The sequence below is a fragment of the Crassostrea angulata genome, chromosome 6, assembly GCF_025612915.1.
Source record: "Crassostrea angulata isolate pt1a10 chromosome 6, ASM2561291v2, whole genome shotgun sequence".
Lineage (NCBI taxonomy): Eukaryota > Metazoa > Mollusca > Bivalvia > Ostreida > Ostreidae > Magallana > Magallana angulata.
The window spans coordinates 7,770,306-7,790,169 of record NC_069116.1 but is presented as its reverse complement, the minus strand read 5'-3'; the positions used below and the strand labels follow the sequence as shown (position 1 = coordinate 7,790,169).

At 32.0% G+C, this 19,864-nt stretch overlaps 1 protein-coding gene and 1 long non-coding RNA gene across 2 annotated transcripts; both read right to left on the bottom strand.

Moving 5' to 3' along the window:
- Positions 1-203: 203 nt before the first annotated feature.
- On the bottom strand, positions 204-1,090 carry LOC128186713 (uncharacterized). Its single transcript, XM_052856570.1, has one exon. The coding sequence runs from the start codon at positions 1,084-1,086 to the stop codon at positions 310-312; it is 777 nt and encodes a 258-aa protein (XP_052712530.1). The 5' UTR covers positions 1,087-1,090; the 3' UTR covers positions 204-309.
- Positions 1,091-1,148: 58 nt separating this feature from the next.
- LOC128186715 (uncharacterized) lies at positions 1,149-18,810 on the bottom strand. Its single transcript, XR_008243975.1, has 3 exons — positions 18,451-18,810; positions 10,901-11,061; positions 1,149-1,314 (listed from the first exon to the last, which is right to left on the bottom strand). It is a non-coding gene; the product is annotated as an uncharacterized LOC128186715 (long non-coding RNA).
- Positions 18,811-19,864: the final 1,054 nt, after the last annotated feature.

The window sequence follows — 19,864 nt, the reverse complement described above, 5'->3', positions numbered from 1 at the left end:
AGACAATTCATTCGAAATTAAAAAAAAAGAAACAAAATGCCAACACTTTTGACAAAACGTGGTTCTTTGTGTAACTATTTGGTACAGCGGAAGCTTTACCTTGACGCTGTTTGGTTTTTTGTTTACTTGTGCTATTTATAGTAACATTGGCGATTTGCCTGCCTATAGCCAGGACTCTGCTTTCAGCAGAGCCCGGCTAAAAATCTAAACAGACATGGTCAGCTCTTCATAATGCACACTTGCAATTTAGAATCGTATCTAGTGAAATATTTAGAAGCACTCGACCTTGCTAACGCATTGTGTATCTTTTCATAAATCCTCATCGGATTGATATTTTAGTCTCGGTGTGGTTTTTGGTACCTGTCTTGTGATTTGTTGAACCGCCAATAACGTTTTTGTTGCTCCAAGAACTGCGATCTTCCTCTTCTTTGATTCTTCTACTAAATTGTCGAAGCTAACTCGACCAATGACAACTTCTGGCATATCTTGCCAAGGAAACGTCTTAGATGTGATGAGATAATCCAGCTCCGTAAAAGTAATCACACTGTCATTTTTCACAGCTGCGTTCATAAGATTTTTGAGATCAATTGCCGTCTTTCGCTTCACGTTTAATACGTTCGTTCTTCTTTCAACAACCAACACTGTCCCGTTCTGGTAAAGATCTGAATGAAGAACTGAGACAAGAGTCTCCAGCAAAGACTGGGTAAACAAGATGTTTCCATTCACAAAGGCATACAAGGGCGACTTTATTTTTTTCATAGCGTCTAAATACATGTGTTTAAGGACTGGTACTCCTTTTCCTGCGTGTATAATTGGAAGAGAATCCCATCCCATAGCCCTGACATCTCTTTTTAGGCCCGTGTCGTTTGTGAATAAGATAGGGTATAAATAAGGCGAGAAGAGGCACCAGTTTCTTACAGTGTTATTTCTCATCAAATCAGTCTCATTTGATTTAGACCATGATGTAAATATTGTAAGAATGGGACCAGATAAATTATGCTTGCGAAAAGAAAACTTCATTTTAGTCAAACTTCTGTGCTTCGCAAGCTTTTTGAACTGAAGTGCTCGGAATGTATTCGTGCGCATTGCATAGTTACTAGTATTTGAACCAATCCTCGCCCTCGTATTCACTGTCACATCACGTTGATTTGCTTTTACCAGACTGAAATTATTGTTAGTTGAGCGTACAATAGCTTTTCTTTTGTGGAGACCCGAGTTAATGTCTTCGTACCAATACACATAATGCCCGACACAGAGAACAGTAAGTACGACCACAATACCGTGCTTGTTGTCCCCGGGAAGTGACCACATTATCTGAAAACACAAAAAGTCATAAGTATTAACACATTGACAAACAAAGATTATAGAGCTCATCAAGGCGCGGCATCACCTATAGTAGGCTGTTATCGTCATCGTTTATAAAAAGCATATTTATCTATATCATGATATGAAATTAAGAGGAGGCCCACGGGCCAAATCGCTCACCTGAACAGTTCTTGTCTCTCCTTCTTTGAAAATTCTAAACCGGTGAAAGTATTTTAGTTGTAATGTACTTTCATTCACATTATTATCGACATATGTCTCATACCACCTTTTAAAATGTAATGTTAGACGATTTAACGTAATACGTAATATTGGATAAGACTTTTTTCATAAAATTTTTATAACGATATCATATGATTAAAAACCAAATTGTTCCATATTTTGATTTGATTACAATTAAGTAATATGAAACAAAATTAAATCATATGACAAATCGTATACATGTGTATTACGTTGTTTAAAAAAAATATTGAGTTATATTTATTATTCAATATCATTTAATATCCTACCATATGACATTGTAAAAGATAATACAATTTAAATGTAATCTCAAAAATCCATTTTAAAATTGCACACTATGTAATTATTATATGATATAAATGTAAATCACATGACGTAACATGACGATATAGCTTTGTATATTGTCAATCAACATTATGTCGTATATTGTGATAAAATTAAATACTGTACATTATTATAAAATGTATTAACCATATCACATAAAACAATATGATAATTTATGATGCAGTTTGATATCATAAGATATTATATTGTTTTATACATTTCGTTTATGTAAAAAGCTATATATTTATTCAAAAACTTGTACGTGAAGAAATAAATCACTCGCTGTGGCCTTCAACTCAACATTCAGGTATATCGACCATGTATTATCAATTAACAATTGTTATTTCCATACTTATGTCGTCTCGATATACATGTATCCCAGTGAACTTAAAATAAAAGATACCACAGGGTCTGTGTCATCTGTTTCATATTTGGATATTTTACTGGAAATGGACATTGATGGTAACCTAACAACAAAACTTTATAATAAACGCGATGGCTTCAATGTTTCTATATTCAACTTTCCTTACTTATGTAGCAATATAACGTCATCACCTGCATATGGTGATTTTGTCTCTCGGTTAATTCGATACACAAGGACATGCTCTTCGTATGAACAGTATCTAAGGCGAGGCAAGCTACTGATAAACAAGATGATAAAACAAGACTATCAACAGTCTCGTTTGAAGTCATCTTTTCGTAAGTTCTATGGTCGATACAACGACCTTGTCAGCAGATACAATCTTCCACTGGGTCGCATACTGACTGACGTTTTTCAAACTTATTCTTAGACCATAATTAATCACCTAATTGTCTATGGACTTTTCCGTTTTTTCCCGATTACGACAAAGAGCACACGGCGGGTGTGACCGGTCAGCAGAGGATGCTCACTCCTCCTAGACACCTGATCCTACCTCTAATCTTTTTAGAAGTCCGTGTAGATCTGCTTTGAATTTATATGTCGTTTTATGGATTTTTGAGATGGTTGACAGTTTGTAATTGTCATTTTTTCATTGCAATAAAATCATGAAGACTCGCCGTAATGACAAAATTTCGAAATATAAATATTAACATATATTTATTTAGTTCTGGAAAAATTTAATGTGAAGATATATTGAATACTTTTGAAGAGAACGTAATTAGAGCGTGAGGTAAGGGCAATCGACGCACGCCTACGACGTTATTTATTTAAATTCATACTTCTGTGCTTTACAAAGAAATGGTTGGGATGCTACTATACTCTGTCCCAAGATATTTTGGATTCACGTTTGGCTTAATTGTTTGATATTTATAAATACCTCAGGATCCAAACGATGTTCATTCAAAAGTATGAAAAATTTCCAAGATTTCTCAGTCAAAACGCCCCTGTTAGCTTATCAGGTTTCAATATAATGCTAAAAAAATGTGATGTCTACGGAGATTTTGCATTGCAGCAAGCCCGGATGATAACGTTGAAATATTGCGCGATGTATTCCGAGTGTATTCCGAATGGAGAAAAGATGTAAACATTCCCCATTATAAATCTCCGTAAGGAATCTGTTTTCGTTCCTGTGAATTTTTCCGAGTGAAAGATGATAATGTGTCAATGAAATTATCTTGGAAAATATCCCTTTCAACTATTTCAATTGCACTTCTTTCACAGGTAAGTGTATTTTTATTAAAAATCGTCCAAACGTGAATCCAAAATATCTTGGGACAGAGTATAATACATGTATATTCACACTTTAGGTGGGTCGCGGGTTTGCTTTCGTCATCAAATTCTGTACTCAATTTAAACAACTCAAGAGGCTGTTTTGTGCACATTTGTTTATGACGTCATAAAGGAGTTTTCATGTAAGAATCGGAAGTTAGAAATGCAGATTGGAAGCAACACATCATAATTTCGTAGATTATTATCAGGAGCGTTACTTTTTAACTCTTTGTGAAACTGTACATAAAAGCTAAGTAATGACAATCATGAAGTCTCGAACTTTTGAGAGAGAGAGAGAGAGAGAGAGAGAGAGAGAGAGAGAGAGAGAGAGAGAGAGAGAGAGAGGGGGGGGGGTCTGTATAATAGTTTGGGTCGGTAATAATTCTTCAAAAAAAAGTTTACAAGGATTAATAGTAAGTATATCGTAACTATTTTGACCGAAAAAAGGGAGGAGCAAAGCTGCTTTCTGACTGCAATATAATTAAAACTTTATACAAATAAATACTAGTATTTAACTAAGATAAAAATTTTAATTTTTAGATAATTATTTCATGGAATGCCAACTGACTTTGTGAGACTTATATACTTTAATTATTTTTTCAAAGTCTGTTGATATAATTTATTTCAAATTAAAGGGCTTGGGAGACAATATTTTACTTCTGAATATGAAACTCATTTCTACTGAAATGTTTGAAATCAAAGTAAATTTGTTATTCCGTAGCATAGATCGCTATTTGGTAACTTGTCCCAGCAGTTTTAGATTAAAAGGTTTAAAACATACAGATTTGGTTTAAATATACCACTGATGCTATCATTTAACGGGTATAAAATAATTACATCTCTAATCATTCTCTCAGAAATAAAAAAATGCTATTTTGAAAAACAGGGTGCATTGAATTAAAAAAAAAACTTGCTTCAATCTATCTCTGCTTAAAGATTGTCTTACTATTTAAATTATTGTTTTAAGGAATTACTGTACAAATATTTTTCAATATTAATATTTCAGTCAGACTAACACATTTTAATGACATTTATGTACCATTGTAATTGTTTTGTTTAATATCTCTTTACAAGTTACAGTCAAAAGAGGACGCATATACACGTGTATGTAGTCATGTACAGTAACATCATAATGCATTATTATAATTAGGTGGGGGGGGGTGGTTCTATAAATGATAAAAAAAAAATGCGATTTTTATTGAGTTGTATATGTGTGATTATAACGTTTACGTATATTTTATTATAACCACTATAGACATTAAAGACATTCACAAGTCATACGTCCATTGCAGATCAGTGTTCTACATTTAGATATATATTTATATCATTAAGAGTACAATTGCAACGCTTAATGATAAAAATGTTTGTATCATTAAGCGGTGACCTTGAAGCATTTTGCTTGTTTCATTAAGCGTTAGGTCTGCTTTGCATTCTCGACGCTTAATTATAAAATTGTATCATTAGGAAAAGCACATACTATTTCAACAATGTTGCATACACATTATGAGAGAGAGAGAGAGAGAGAGAGAGAGAGAGAGAGATTGAGAGAGAGAGAGAGAGATTGAGAGAGAGAGATTATTTCAACATTATCACTTTTATTTTTTAAACAATTTACCTGTAGTAAATTAAAACATCCTTTGTAACTATAGGTACACGTATCATTTACTTTATTTTTTTTTTTGTCTTTTCACACCCTTATATTTACCATAGTACGTACATGTATGCACTATATTGTCAATGTATTCCTTCTGTTACGGTAATCCACATTTGCGACCATTTATTATCTATCTTAAATAAACTAGTGATAAACCTAGAAACGTTTAAATTATTAGTATATTATTATAAGTTTCTTATCAACTGATAATTCAACAAAGCACGAGATAAAAAAAAGAACAATATCACTACAGCGGTGACATTTTGTCTTTCTCAGTTCAGGGGTGTATTCCGATTAGCACAGGTGTGAATGCCAGCAGGGCTTTTTTACCTGTGTTTACCTGTTGTGAAACCCTCTGCTAATACATATACACAGGAAGAGATTTAAAAACAAAAAGACCAAATGATGTGTGCAATTTATTGTCAATCTACTCCTGATTTTCCTCTTTTCAGACTTTAAAACAATTGGTCAAAACCTAACCCGCTATCAACATTTAGATCAATTATTCCACCAAGTAATTTATTTAGTAATACGGTCCTACATGTACCATATGCAAATGGTTGGTTGGATTATGTAAACAAAGACATCTTTAAGATATGTACATGAGCAAAAAGAATAAATACTTTAAGACTTAAGCATGTGACTACGGGTAGGACCTTTTCTTATAGGGGAAAGCCGGACCTTAAATGTTAACATGTTTCTCCAAGAGAAAACGTACCCTATGAAAATCATAAATATACTACCTGATAGTTTTTAATACTTTTAAATACTATTTTACATAATGAATATACAGAAATGTGTGAATTTTATATATTTATATGAATTTAATACTTTATATTTTTAAAGGGTTTGGACAAATTAAATAATTTGCAAATGCATATTTCAATGCATAAATATATAGAAATAGATTGAAATATATTCATTTTATGAATGATATCTTTATAATAATTGTAGCAACTTTTATTTTAGTGCGAATTAATGACCTGTCATAAAGTGTTATCAGCTTACTTCTTCTAAGTTTTCCATTTACCGTTAGCCTTACCTATTTGAGTATCTCTGTGCGAGATCCCCTGATTGTCTCTAATTATAGTGACAATCAATTAAATACCTGAGCAGTAATTATGATGCAATATTATGTATTGCCTCCCCATGCCCCACGCAGGAGGTAGAAATATTCACTCCCCACACAAAACCAAGTGTCTATAAAGTTATTCAGTTATTATCTACATCTAATACTAAAGAACTGTGTAATTAAGGTAAATATTTATATTATGCAAACAAGCATCGAACTCTTAAATGTACACTATGTTTGTCTTACTTGTTATTTAATATGTATATGTTCACATGTATATAACCTATGAGATATTTGTCGCTTGGAATAAAGAACTTGAACTTAAACATTATACATGTCAGTGGCGTCGGAAGCAAATTTACTAGCTGTTCAATTTGTTGTAATCCATATATCATATATATTTTCATACATATGAATCAAACAAATATTTTAAAGACTTGGACTTGATTTGAGCTAAAAAAAAATCAACTTTGTTTTATAAATTTAAAAAAAAAACGCGCTATCGACTTCTTGAGATACGTATCATTTAGTTCTCCTAATTATAGATTGCAATAAAAACTAATTATTTAACGGTTTCGTTTATGGCGAATTGATTGCCGACTTAATAAACTGCTCAAGCGATGTTCGTTTATATAACAAATCATTGCCTAAATAATTTATCTACGTGACAATGTATTTAAAAACAACAGCAAACAATGATATATTTAGAATTTATAATAATTATGAAAACTATTATTTATGATTTTCATAGGGTACGTTTTCTCTTGGAGAAAACGTTCTAAGGTACGTTTTCTCCTGGAGAAAACGTACCCTAGAAATTGGGTACGTTTTCTCCCGGGTACGTTTTCTCCTGGGTACGTTTTCTACAGCATTCTGGGACGGGGGGTCCTGCCCTCAAGCAAAAAATCCCCTTAAATTCTTTGACAGATGCAAAATGCATACACGAAGGAATAGGGCTCTTTACTTATCTTACATGTATTTAATTTCTTATAAACAAATCAATTTATATTCCTTTGGATACTCCCCCTCTTTGATTATAACAAAGGCAAATGTTCGATCCAAAACATAGTTTGTAATAAATAGCATAACTTTCGTACTTACACATATGCCCTACTGCAAATAAAAAATAGCAATGATGCCGCTTGCAGGTATCGTTGTCATTGGATTGTAAAGAATATCAGATTTTGAAATGGCGTTTTTAAGCGTGTATTATTTCGATTCAATTCAATTTATTTTCACTCAAACCGTCAACATGACGGTACATGAGGTACACATTTTCGGAAAGATGTGCAAAAAGGGGACGTTTGAAATGTCCTTTGTTTACATAATAACTTCAAACAGTAAAACACCTGAAGGTGTTAACCCTTCACACCTGCAGGGTGGTGTGTATATAACACCTGGTTCAAGCCATTGTTTAATTAATAACACCAATCAGTTTCATTTCCTGTTAATATAAGATCGACCAGCAAAACTAAAGTTGAAATGAAAAACCAGTTTTAATTAAACTGTAATATTATTATTGTGATTTATTTGTGTTCATCAAGCTACATGTCTATTTTCATTTATACTCTGTGTTGGATATTTACTAATATCACTCACTTCGGGTGGGTACTCCTTTAAAAGGACTACAAAATAATACCACTTATTTTGTTCCAAAAACTTGAAATTGAAAAAAAAATATACCCCGGACCTCTTACGTTAGGCGGACCTTTTCTTATACGGGTCGGACCCTTTTAGAGCAAAGGCGGACCCTAAATGTTAACATTAAAGGTCCGCCCGGACCATTTTACGGGGCGGACCTTAAATTATACGACACCGGCCTGATCATATTACGAAGCAGACTTTTAATTATACGACAGCGGTGTGGCAATGCACTTTGAAAAAATTACACACTTTGAAAAAATTGTTCAGAGTGCGTTAAAAGTGTAGACCAACATTTTTTTTTACATCATGACTCTTGACGCACTTCGAAAAAATATATTCTGATTTTTTTTAAACATTTAAATTTATAGTGGTGTTTCTATATGAAATATTAATTGATATTTCGTTTTCGATGAAGCGATACGGCGATCCATTCTTTCAGCAATGAAGATAATAGCTTCAGATGGTATTGACAAGGACGTTTCTCGTGCGCTGATACATACTACATGAGCTTCAGGACTACATGGAACATTTGGAATTCGTACCCACCCATAAACACTTAGGTGTTATATTTTCTGAGGACCTTTCCTGGTCATCTTATATAAATTCTATTATAGCAAATGCTCAAAAGAAATTGGGATTAATGAAAAAACTTAAATTTAAACTTAATAGAAAATCACTGTCACTATTATATACTTCATTTATAAGGCCTCAGTTAGAATATGCATCTGATGTATGGGGCGGTTGTTCTGTTAATGATTCAGACAAATTAGAAAAAATACAATTGATTGCAGCAAGAATTGTTACAGGTTTACCTTTTTTTGCATCTCGGGAATCTCTTTACTTTGAAACAGGGTGGGAAACGCTTTATAGTAGAAGGAAAATATCCAGGCTAAAAACAATGTATAAAATTGACCGAAACCTTTTACCCAGTTATGTAATGGATATTTTTCCAAATAAGCGTGCTAATGTATCTAACTATTCTACCAGAAATGCACATAATTACATTATACCAAAATGTCGTTTGGAATTGTATAAATCTTCGTTTGTTCCTACTGTTGTTGATGAATGGAATGCGCTTTCAACGGATGTCCGTGGAAGCGACTCTGTTCGCATTTTTAAGGAAAAAATACATGTTTCTGTCAAAAATGAAAATGTATTTACGTGTAGAACTAGACCTAATTTTTTTACATATGGGGATAGATTTTTGAATATCATTCACACTAAACTTCGTCACAATTGTGCACTAAATAATGATTTATTTCGATGTAATATTATCAACAGTCCACTCTGTTCGTGTGGTAAGCTCGAAGATACTTACCATTATTTTTTCACATGTAATGAATATAAAGATGCTAGAAATGTTCTATTTAATGACGTTTTTCAAATTGTAAATCTTAACATTGTCAATACTCATGTTTTACTTTGGGGTGACAGTTCAATAAGTGACAATGAAAACAAGCATTTATTTACATTAGTTTATAATTTTATCAAAAATACTGAAAGATTTAACTGATCTTATAACCACTAGTACACCGTTGTTTACTATATACATGTCAATTGCATTTATGTATACGTCCATTCTATCCACTGACCTTTATTTATGTTGTGTACACATATTTTGTATTATATCTTTGTATTGGGAGAAGGCGGTCTAAGTTATAGAACTTGTGCCCAATCCCAATTGTATTTTGTACAATAAAAATATGTTCAAATCAAATCATGGAACATTTATCCTACCACTGGATTCAGTTCCACCTAGAGGCCCGATTATTTGTGTTTGCCAATTTACTAGAGATCAGATACAAATGTTTAGATTTATGGAACAATAAATTATTTTTTGAAGGGGATTATTGGACCTGCCGTGATCATTGCAAAGAAAAACAAGAAGATTCAATAAGGCACATATACATTTCATATTTCTTCCCCTTCCCAACTTCGTGGGTTATAAAGCAATGGTTGTTCAAATCAATTTCACAGCTTATTGAAGTAAAAAAAAATGAATTTTAAATTTATTTTTTCTTAGACGAACCATGAATGTATTAATAAACGTTAAAAACGTTGTTCAAACCCAGTTTATGACGTCTAAGTATAAGGTCGCTAGCTTTTGAATTTAATTTAGTCGTTATTTAAATTTCAGTTCCTTTGTGGAGTACAGAAGATCTTTTAGCATCAAATTATAAAAACAAAATTATAAAATGGATAATTAAAAAAAAATATTCAATTTTGAAATCCTATTTGAACATTTATTGTACTGAATGTACATTTCAGCCAATAATAAACATATAATTTAATATTTAACACTAATCTGACGGCTACTTCTGTTGAAATAGCCCTTCAGTTCGAAAGGAAAATTATGAATTTCGTCCTAAGAATCGCGTAGACAGGGATTTTAAAATATGGATCTATAATATTTAATATGAGCGAGGGTTTCTTGTTTTGTTTTTTTAAAAGATATTCTTTATACACAAATAAAAATTGACGAAGAAGGAGATGCCTTTTTACATTTATGTCTTTGTTGAAATTTAAACTAATTTGATATATAATTACTGTTTTTAAAAAATCGCATGTCTATACTTAAAATACTAAGTTATTAGTCACATTATCTTTACAGTAGGTAAATGGCAAATATCCATTCCTTTAGCCAGAAAGTAATTTACTCGTAAATAAAAAATAGGAAAATATTACAGGAATAAATTTTACTACCAATCTATCTGAAAGTTCAATAAATCGACAATTTTTTTTTCAAAGTGCGTTGATATCGTCGAGTAAAGTATAAAAAAGCGTTAATTAATTAAGATGGTCCAAAATGACGCACTTTGAATAAAAATTTCAAAGTGCGTAATTTTTCAAAGTGCATTGTAACACACCGAAAGCATTACATCATATGGATTAAAAACAGCGATATGATTTCAAGTGTAGATATTAAAAAGCATAATCGTAATTGTTTACTTACCAAAAACAGATTTAATATTGCTTTTTTGTGCGAGTTCACTATTAGTCGAGCGTCGTGTGTACACAGTGAATGCGCCGGTGAATATGAGCGTGAAACCAATGGCGGGGTCCCTTCACGGATGGATGAGTTTTTATTTCAGTTTCATTTATCCTTTAGCCCAACTGTTGATAAGGTAAAACAGCTGATAAAACAATATACTAGTATACTAAAATGTAAGTCATTTAATGCTTGAGTAATACATAAAAATGTAAAAAAAAAAATTAAAAATACCATACATAAGTAATCCACATCGTTCTGGATCGACTCTTAGATATACAAGTTTAGCTTTTTTTTTTAAAAGCTTACCGTCTTTAGAACAAACCCTAAACAGCACTTAGTTATCAAACCTTCATGGAGATTTTAACAAATCATTTACAAATGCCTTTCACTGGGTGACTATCATGACAAAATAAAGCAATAATACAAAACGTCTGCCTTCCCGATGTGTGTCTTTTTGCATCATTCGTCCATTTCTATCGGTGGGGGGGGGGGGGGTTCTTTTTCGTTTAATGTCACAGTATTTGTCTGATTATTTCCTTTGTTGGTTGACTATATAATCAATGAATGCATTTTAATGCGATTTTGTTTATTTGCCGTAGAGCCAACTTCAAGATTTTTAACAAAACCATGTTATTTAACGTTGCGATGTCTCAAAGGCTGATGTCACCTTTTAACTACGAATTTAAACTTTGAACTATCACACAATACGCTATAAAATCTTTAAAAACTGCCTATTTTTCTTTCTGGGTAAATGAAAGAACATTGATTAAGTTTAACTATTAACTATATTTTCAATTTTTATTTATCCAAACAGTACTTTCCTCGCGGTTTTCGTCACTTAGTTTCGATTTTGTCATTGCGCCGCATGTTGAATTCATAATGTGGTATGCTTTCATTTAACTAATATAATATCACACAATATTTAAAACCGACACATAATTTTAATGCAGGCAACTTGAACCTTTCGTGGCACAAGTTTCATCTTTCATTGTTATCTATTAACCGGGTAACGCTCTTTGTCTACTTTTTTTTTTTGGAGGGGGGGGGGGGGGGGCGTACTTCAATTTTTAACTCGGTAGGTTTTAAAGGGGCATTCTCAGGATTTTGGTCAATTTTCTGTCTTTATTGCTTCCAATGCTTAGGTGATCCATTTCAATAATCAACCAATATTTGAATCAATCGTAGATTTATAAGGAAGATAGAGAGCACACAATGCTTTGTAATAATATTTACATTGTATTTTATTTACATTGGTTTAATATACCAGTAAAACTTTTTTTAAAGTTTTTTTTTCTATATCTTTATTCCTTTTGAACACAAATAAACAATTCAAAGTTTTTTATTGTTCATTTTAGGTCTAAACCTGGGATTTTCTTTTCAGCATTCAAACAAACAAACAACTGCAAGATCTGAACCTTGTTTACAAAGAATTGTGATCTCTATATCTCACTTATATCTCTGACGCTCACAGTTTGGTTGACTATTAGAAATTTTTTACTAGTGCATTGTAAACACTATCATTTAAAAAAATTACCCATGTAGATTGAAGTTCTGATACCAATTGTGAACAAGCAACTGATGAGTGTGGGCTTTTTTAAATTAGATAAGGAAATCGACGTAGATGAAATTAGAAAAGCTACTAAGTATTAGTAATTTGAAGCGGGGAAAATCCCATGGGGAAGATGGTATTCTGAACGAATATTTTATTAATTTTCAGGAGCATCTGTTGCCTTTGTTATACAGTCTATTCAATTGTATACTAGATACTGAAAACTTTTTTGGTAAGACATTCATCATCCATTTGGATTACTCTGTTCCATCTCTTTAACATGCATATCCAGCGCCTCTGTGTCGGTGTTAACCATCCTATTTCACTATTTAATGTAATTTATTGTTATAAATTGTTATAAATAAATAATGTGTTTAATCTACATGTAAATGATTTTGAAATGAATTTTTTAAAATCTGGATGCATACCGCACAAATTTTTATCATTAAATTTGTTTCTACTAATGTATGCAGACGACATGGTACTTTTCTCTGAATCTGTTGAAGGTCTACAACTACTTTTAAATGAATTGTCACACTATTGCAAAACTTGGGACTTGTGTATAAATGTTGAAAAATCAAAAATTGTAGTTTTTAGAAATAAGGGCAAAATCAAATGTAACGAAAAATAGTTTATTGGTAATGACTTATTAGAAATCGTTGAACGATTTACTTATTTTGGAATAATATTCCAGTACAATACTAAATTTACAAAAGCTGAAAAGCAATTATCTGACCAGGGTAGAAAGGCAATGTTCTCAATAAACAAACAATTGATTCACTTACTCTAAAAGTCATAAATCAACACATCGCAGACCTGGCTAAACAAGATATTTTTGGTAAAAGAGAAAATTCGCAGAAATGTCATTTTTATAAATATTTAGTGGATGGATTTTATCTTCAATATTATCTTAGAAAGTCAATCCCTGTAAAATTTCGACAGTGTATATCAAAATTAAGATTGTCCTCTCATCGTTTAGCTATCGAAACTGGAAGGTACAATGATACACACAGAGCCAAAAGGAACTGCTTTTCATGTAAAAATTCCATTTTTAGACGGAGGCTCTAGGAGCCTCCTCTATTGCTACCGGTCAGCTCACATGTGACGTCGATAGTGGATTTGACAGACACCACCTAGTGGCAAAAATTGCAATATTCGTTTGGGATTCATATTTCAATATCATTAATGAAATATATATCTTATTTACAATCACAATAAATAGAACTATACATATTGCGATCAATAAACATCATTTCTCTCGAAAATTTTAGTCCATACGTCAAATTCCAAGTAAATATGAATATGCATGAGTTAAAAAATAGCAATGGTGTGTAATCGTCTAGTGGCTATTTATACTTATTATACAGCTTCCTGTCCGTGACGTCAAATAATGAGGATTCCTCAAGAACCATCTTGTGTTGACCGAAACATTGAATAATTATGAGATTCAATGGATAAACACGGCGTGGTTCTTAGTCTGTATCGTATATTACTTGCGCATTATCAATTAATCTCCAGCGGAGATATAACTACACTCCCGCCCCCGGCATCGATCCAATAGAATTATTATTCAGCAAGTTGAACCACTGCTATGTGGACTTTAGTAATCCCCAAATTTAGTACAGACAACCGTGATCGTAGCATAGCACATTTTAGTTTAGTTTTACTTTGCATGCATACTAATCCTACTATAAAGGTAGTGAAACAAATAAATTAAACATCCAGATTACACCCTTTAACGCAAAAAAAAACAAACAAACAAAAAAACAACCCACACATTCAGTGTGTGCATAGGTAGAGTACCCAGGCCACGTGCTTCATTAATCCTACATTGTCTGGTCAGCGCTGTCGATTTCAAAGTAAGTTGGGAAGTCAGTGTGTTTTTGCAAGCTGATAAGAGAATTTCGCGTGAAAAAGTGTAAAAACATTTGAAAGAATGTACATATTTTCTTTTAAAAGTGAAGTACGGGGTATTACAAGATCTATCGCTGTATACTATTTTAAATTTAGCTTTAAAGCGATATTACAGCGAATTTCTTCATCTTGGATATTTCCCCTTTTAAACATAGTTAGATAAAAGAATAGAAGTCGTGCATATACTGAAAGATTGAATCTTTTTACAGCAAAAAAAAAAAAGCTCGCAATTGCGTGTTAAATATTTTCCCGAAATTCTAAATTGATATCTCTAAAATTTTGTTTACACCACAAGTAAAATATGTATAAATTCGTAATATTTTTGTCCCTTGCAGAAAGTCACGATGAAATGTTTACAGTTGATGCGCTAAGCTGTTGATCAAAAGGCGGAGCTAGCATTATCTACTTTTTGGACCACCTGAAATGATTAAATCATCGGTAATTTTTAGCAAAGAAGATGGGCGGATAAGGCGCGTAAAATGCCCATACATGGTCGGACAGGTTTACTGAAAAATTAAAATATCGAAAATCTTATGTTTTTTTTTTTTAAATCATCTAAAACAATATATATTTAACGAATCATTGATTTTTAACCTATAAGTATGTTCAATACTTGGAATATGTTGAATCAAACAGACGTACACGTATCAAAATCTGCAAATACTGTCATTTTTTAAAGAACTTCAGGGCATTTTCTTTTATGGAGTGGGTCTGTGCTCCATATTTTTCTCATAGTCTAATTAAGGTCTATTGGAAAACAAACCGATTTCAATCAACAAAAACGTGGAGAGATGACCCACTATACATTAAAAATATCATTTTGTTTCCCAACAATTGAACTTTTTGAAAAAATAATACAAGTCCGGTAGTTCGTGGCCAAATATTTAAAAATCCCACTTTGTTGTGTCTGAAATGGCTCAGTGGTTAGAGTACCTGACATAATCTAACTTTATATATCTAGGGTTTTTACGTTACGGGTTCAATACCACCAAAATTTCCGACAATTTTTTTTTTGGTTAGATATATTAAAAATTGACTATAGTTAGAAATTTTGCTTTTGCAAATTTGTATTATAATATATTTCAATAGATTTAGTTGGGGAAAAATAAATTCAAAATAGTATTTCACTACTAAACCGAATTAGTATTTGTACAATCTTATTCCCCCATCTTCTTGAGCAAAATGAGCTGTAGCGTCTCTTATATATATATATTTCATCTCCAAAACTTTTTGAAACGCTTAGAAATATATTTGATCTATGTATTTAAGCATGAACGACTTTTTCATATGAAAAAAATTCACTGTTCAAAAGTTGTTATTGATTATATATCATAAATTTTAGTATATATTGTGAATCATTAGGTATAGTATTAACTAACAAAATATGTTTTTGTTTGTAATTTGTTTTTGCACATTCCATAAAAGAGCATGAATATGTTAGCAACGTAATTTCTGTCCCGTAGTATTTAGTATTACAAACTCTTAATTGATACTCTAAACCTTCTATACCTTAAAATTTGAAGAAGAAAAAACCATTATTATTTTTGGGAGTTGATTTTTATCAACTCTACTATGCGTTTATTCTGGCAATCCGGAAGTGAAACTGTGTTTGGACCTAACCACAGATCATCGCCGCTGACAAGACATAATCGATAAATTCGATGTAATGCATTCTGAAGCATTAAATATTATTATAGTTAAATATTGCTTGGATCCATATAATTTTCCACAAATATTTATATTACTGATACATAGTTTGATGGAATTCATTCTATCTTAAAATATTACGCAGCATGATTCATATGATGTTTTCCTAAAATTCTTAAAATTGTCTTACAACACGAAAATTCATATTATGAAAATATGCATTATTCAGTTACGGATTAGAAACTGCTTGGCATGCGAAAATACATATCGTTGATTTTAAGATAAATATCAATCGATGAAATCAACTCCCATCGGTACTTCAATACTTGGAATTATTAGATTAATCTCCTCCGCAATGATGCCTCCGTCTCTCAGTACTTTTAGTACTTTGATATTTTAGTGTGTCCAGTATATATTCAATACCGTCAAAAATACATTAAAAGTGTATTTATGAGAAACCATCGATGTTCAAGCTGTTGCAATTGTTTAATAACGAAAATTTTAAAGATATGTGTAACCTCGGCAAATACATTTATTATAGTATGAAATTAAGAAACGATATATGTAACTAACATTAGATGTTGTTCTTTTGATTCTTTTCGCCTTTACTTATGTCAATTTTTCATATTTATGTATGCACAATGTAATAGGGTCTCCTGTAAAATACCCACTTCTATACTTTACTATGTTTAATTTGTAAAATCTGATGAGCTGCAAAGCTTAAAGAAATAAAGAATGAATGACTAAAATCGTGACAATTCCCTTATAATGCGGTGACCGTTTGTTTGGTCTTATATGTTGGATAAGAACTGAGTTTCATTAGCAATTATGTCAAAAGTTTTGACGTACTGTTTTCTGAGGCACAAAATAATTTTGCATTCTTTTGTCATGCTGTAAATTTTAAATTTACTGGGTGGGTGTAAATACAAAATTTACAACATGATGTAAATTTTGAATTCAATGGGTGGGTGTAAATACAAAATTTACAACATGGCACTTTTTTAATTGAATTTCTTTATTATGTTGAAAAGAAACAGGGGGAAAATGAATGTATAATTACAGTTTTCCTTTTCCAGACGATGGGATTAAAGATTGCACATGTTGGCACTAGATTAAGCTTAAAGAAGGAAATAAATTTTAATGCATCCAAAAATGTATCTGGCTTTTCTCCACGATCACTATGATCGAAATGTTATTTGAAATATTAAATATTGTTTGATGTTTTGTATATTTTAGATTCTGTAAATGTAGATTTATACCGATTCAGCTGTTCCACTGTACAGTTCAACGGAAATTCACACGTGCCTTTTGCTTTTATAAAACCTGTTTTTGACAGCTCTTGCTAATAAACTCACTAATGTGATTTATTGCAGTTTTACAGATTTTACAAAAATTAATATTTTATACATTCATCGATGAAATATGTACACGATATATTCAACTCATGTGGATTTACTTATTTACGTGGTAAAACATACACTATGCAGTTATAACTGGTTTAAGCCAATGATTAAAGAAATATGTGTCATTATATTTTGGTATGTACACATTTTGTAAACTATAGAGAACTTATCTTTGTATGATACTGTGAAAATTCAAATGTTATTAAGTTTAACGAACTGATGAGGATACATAATGTAGAAAAATTAAAAGAATTGCCAAAATTTTTAAAGAAAACTTTCAAAAATGTTAAAACCTTTAAAATTGATTACTTATCAATCAAGTTCACCGTTGAACTTTTAAACATTGCTGCTTATTACTTATAGCGAGCGCAGCGAGGCGGCGCGAGCTCCATAGACAACGTGTACGAACGGAGGAAATTCGAGTTGAAATCTGCACATTGTTCAAAGAAAATTCTATGAGGCCACGTGAAAACGTTCTACTATCCAAGTGATCCTTTGCGGTGCATAGCAACATGGTGGAACAGAAAGTGTTTCTACGGAAAATTCTTACCTATACATAGCATACATCATTTTCATTTAACAATAAAAAAAAATCCTTCTAAAAACATTACAGTAAACAACACATAAGCTTACGTAAAAAAACGAAACTTTTGATGACATATGACGTCATTTCCTTCTCCGAATTTGTCCGACAATTTACGAAAACTGTCGAGCGCAAAAGAATGTTAACTATGACGACACAAAGATCTCGCGTTTTAATAGGTGCGTTCAGAGTTGTACCGTTGGTGAAATTGAGATCTACCGCTGGCAGCATTTGGTTGCCATTGGTGAACTATGGTGGTCATTGGTCACCAAGTGCTGCCATTTGTAGCAATTTGAATAGGTAGTACAATGAACGATTTTTTGTCAAATTCAAACAAATGGTAGCCTTTGGTTACACTTGGTTACCAATTGTAACAATTTGAAAATATAAAACAGTTGAAAACAAAACAAAATACCTTTCCTCTGTGAAGTGCGACTCTTTCCCTTTAAAACAGCTTCGTTGAGTGATTTATTATGCTTAAAAAGTCATTACACAACTTTGATGACAATTTTGTTGAATTCCCAATTATACAAAGAAGTCTACAAAAGGACTACCAATCCATCATTAATACAAAGAAAGTAAAGATTAATTGCAAAACTGATAATAAATATTTAACGCCAGCAAGAATGTATATAAATAAAATCAATTCTTTAACAAGAGCTTGGACTTTGGGTAGGTGTCCCAAACAGCAATGTGATATAGGCCTATCAATAATTTCTTTGTTGGCCATGGATCTTTGAAATCTAAAAAGCAATTTCTACGCAATCTGTGCATATTTCACTTGATATCAACATTCTTTCTACGCAATCTGTGCATATTTCACTCGATATCAACATCCTTTTAATTTGATATGCATATATCTTATTCTAAAGTCTTTATCTACATCAGTATCTATAGGCATCTTATATCCCGCCATGTTGAATTAGCATAATGGCGTCACCTACCAAACTTGCCCAAGCTCTAGGCTGCCGGTAGATTTGGTGACCTCATTTGAAATTGAAAGTACACAAATGGTCAACATTGGTAACCAATTGCTATCACTGGTTACCAATTGTAGACATTGGTGACCGAACTTGCCGTTGGTAACAATCTGGTGAACTCTGAACGCACCTTATTTCCCGCGATACATTTAGAGGTGGATCAAGCATATGTACTGGATCATGTAGGAAGTACTCAGTATCAGTGTTAACGGTGACTCTTTGGCTGATTAGTTTTGTTTTGAAGATTTTTTTTTTTGCTCAGTAAATACACATGCAAGTTCCATGCTAAATTTACTGTCATATTGATCCAATCATATATGCATACGTTAGGGAGGTGACAAAAAATTATCAAAAAAGAAAAGTCCAATCATTATTCGATCTACGTGCTGCCACGTCATTTTATAATGAATAAATAAAAGAAAAAAATAAACTGTTAATTTAAAAATATCTACATGTATTTGTTATAGTTACATATGTGGTCAAACCTTTAAATAAAATTAGATAACACACACTAAAAAAGGGTGAGGGCACATGTCTACAACGCTTATATAACGTACAAAAATTAAAAAGATTAAAAACAAAATTGATGTCTCAGAGGAAAATAATTAAAACACAGATAACAACAAGGAACAAAATGAGAGATAACACAGACACACAATTTATTGTTTACTGATTTTAATGATCATTATTAATGCTCAGTGCATGGTAGTTTGTTTAAATGTATAAGCCTAGGAAGGGACCATTGAAAAAAAAGTTTAATAACTTTGGGTTCCTTGCGGCGGTAAAAGTTTTCAAACAAAGCCCAAGTTTTTTGGTTAGGACAAGTCCACGGGTTCCATTTAACAATGA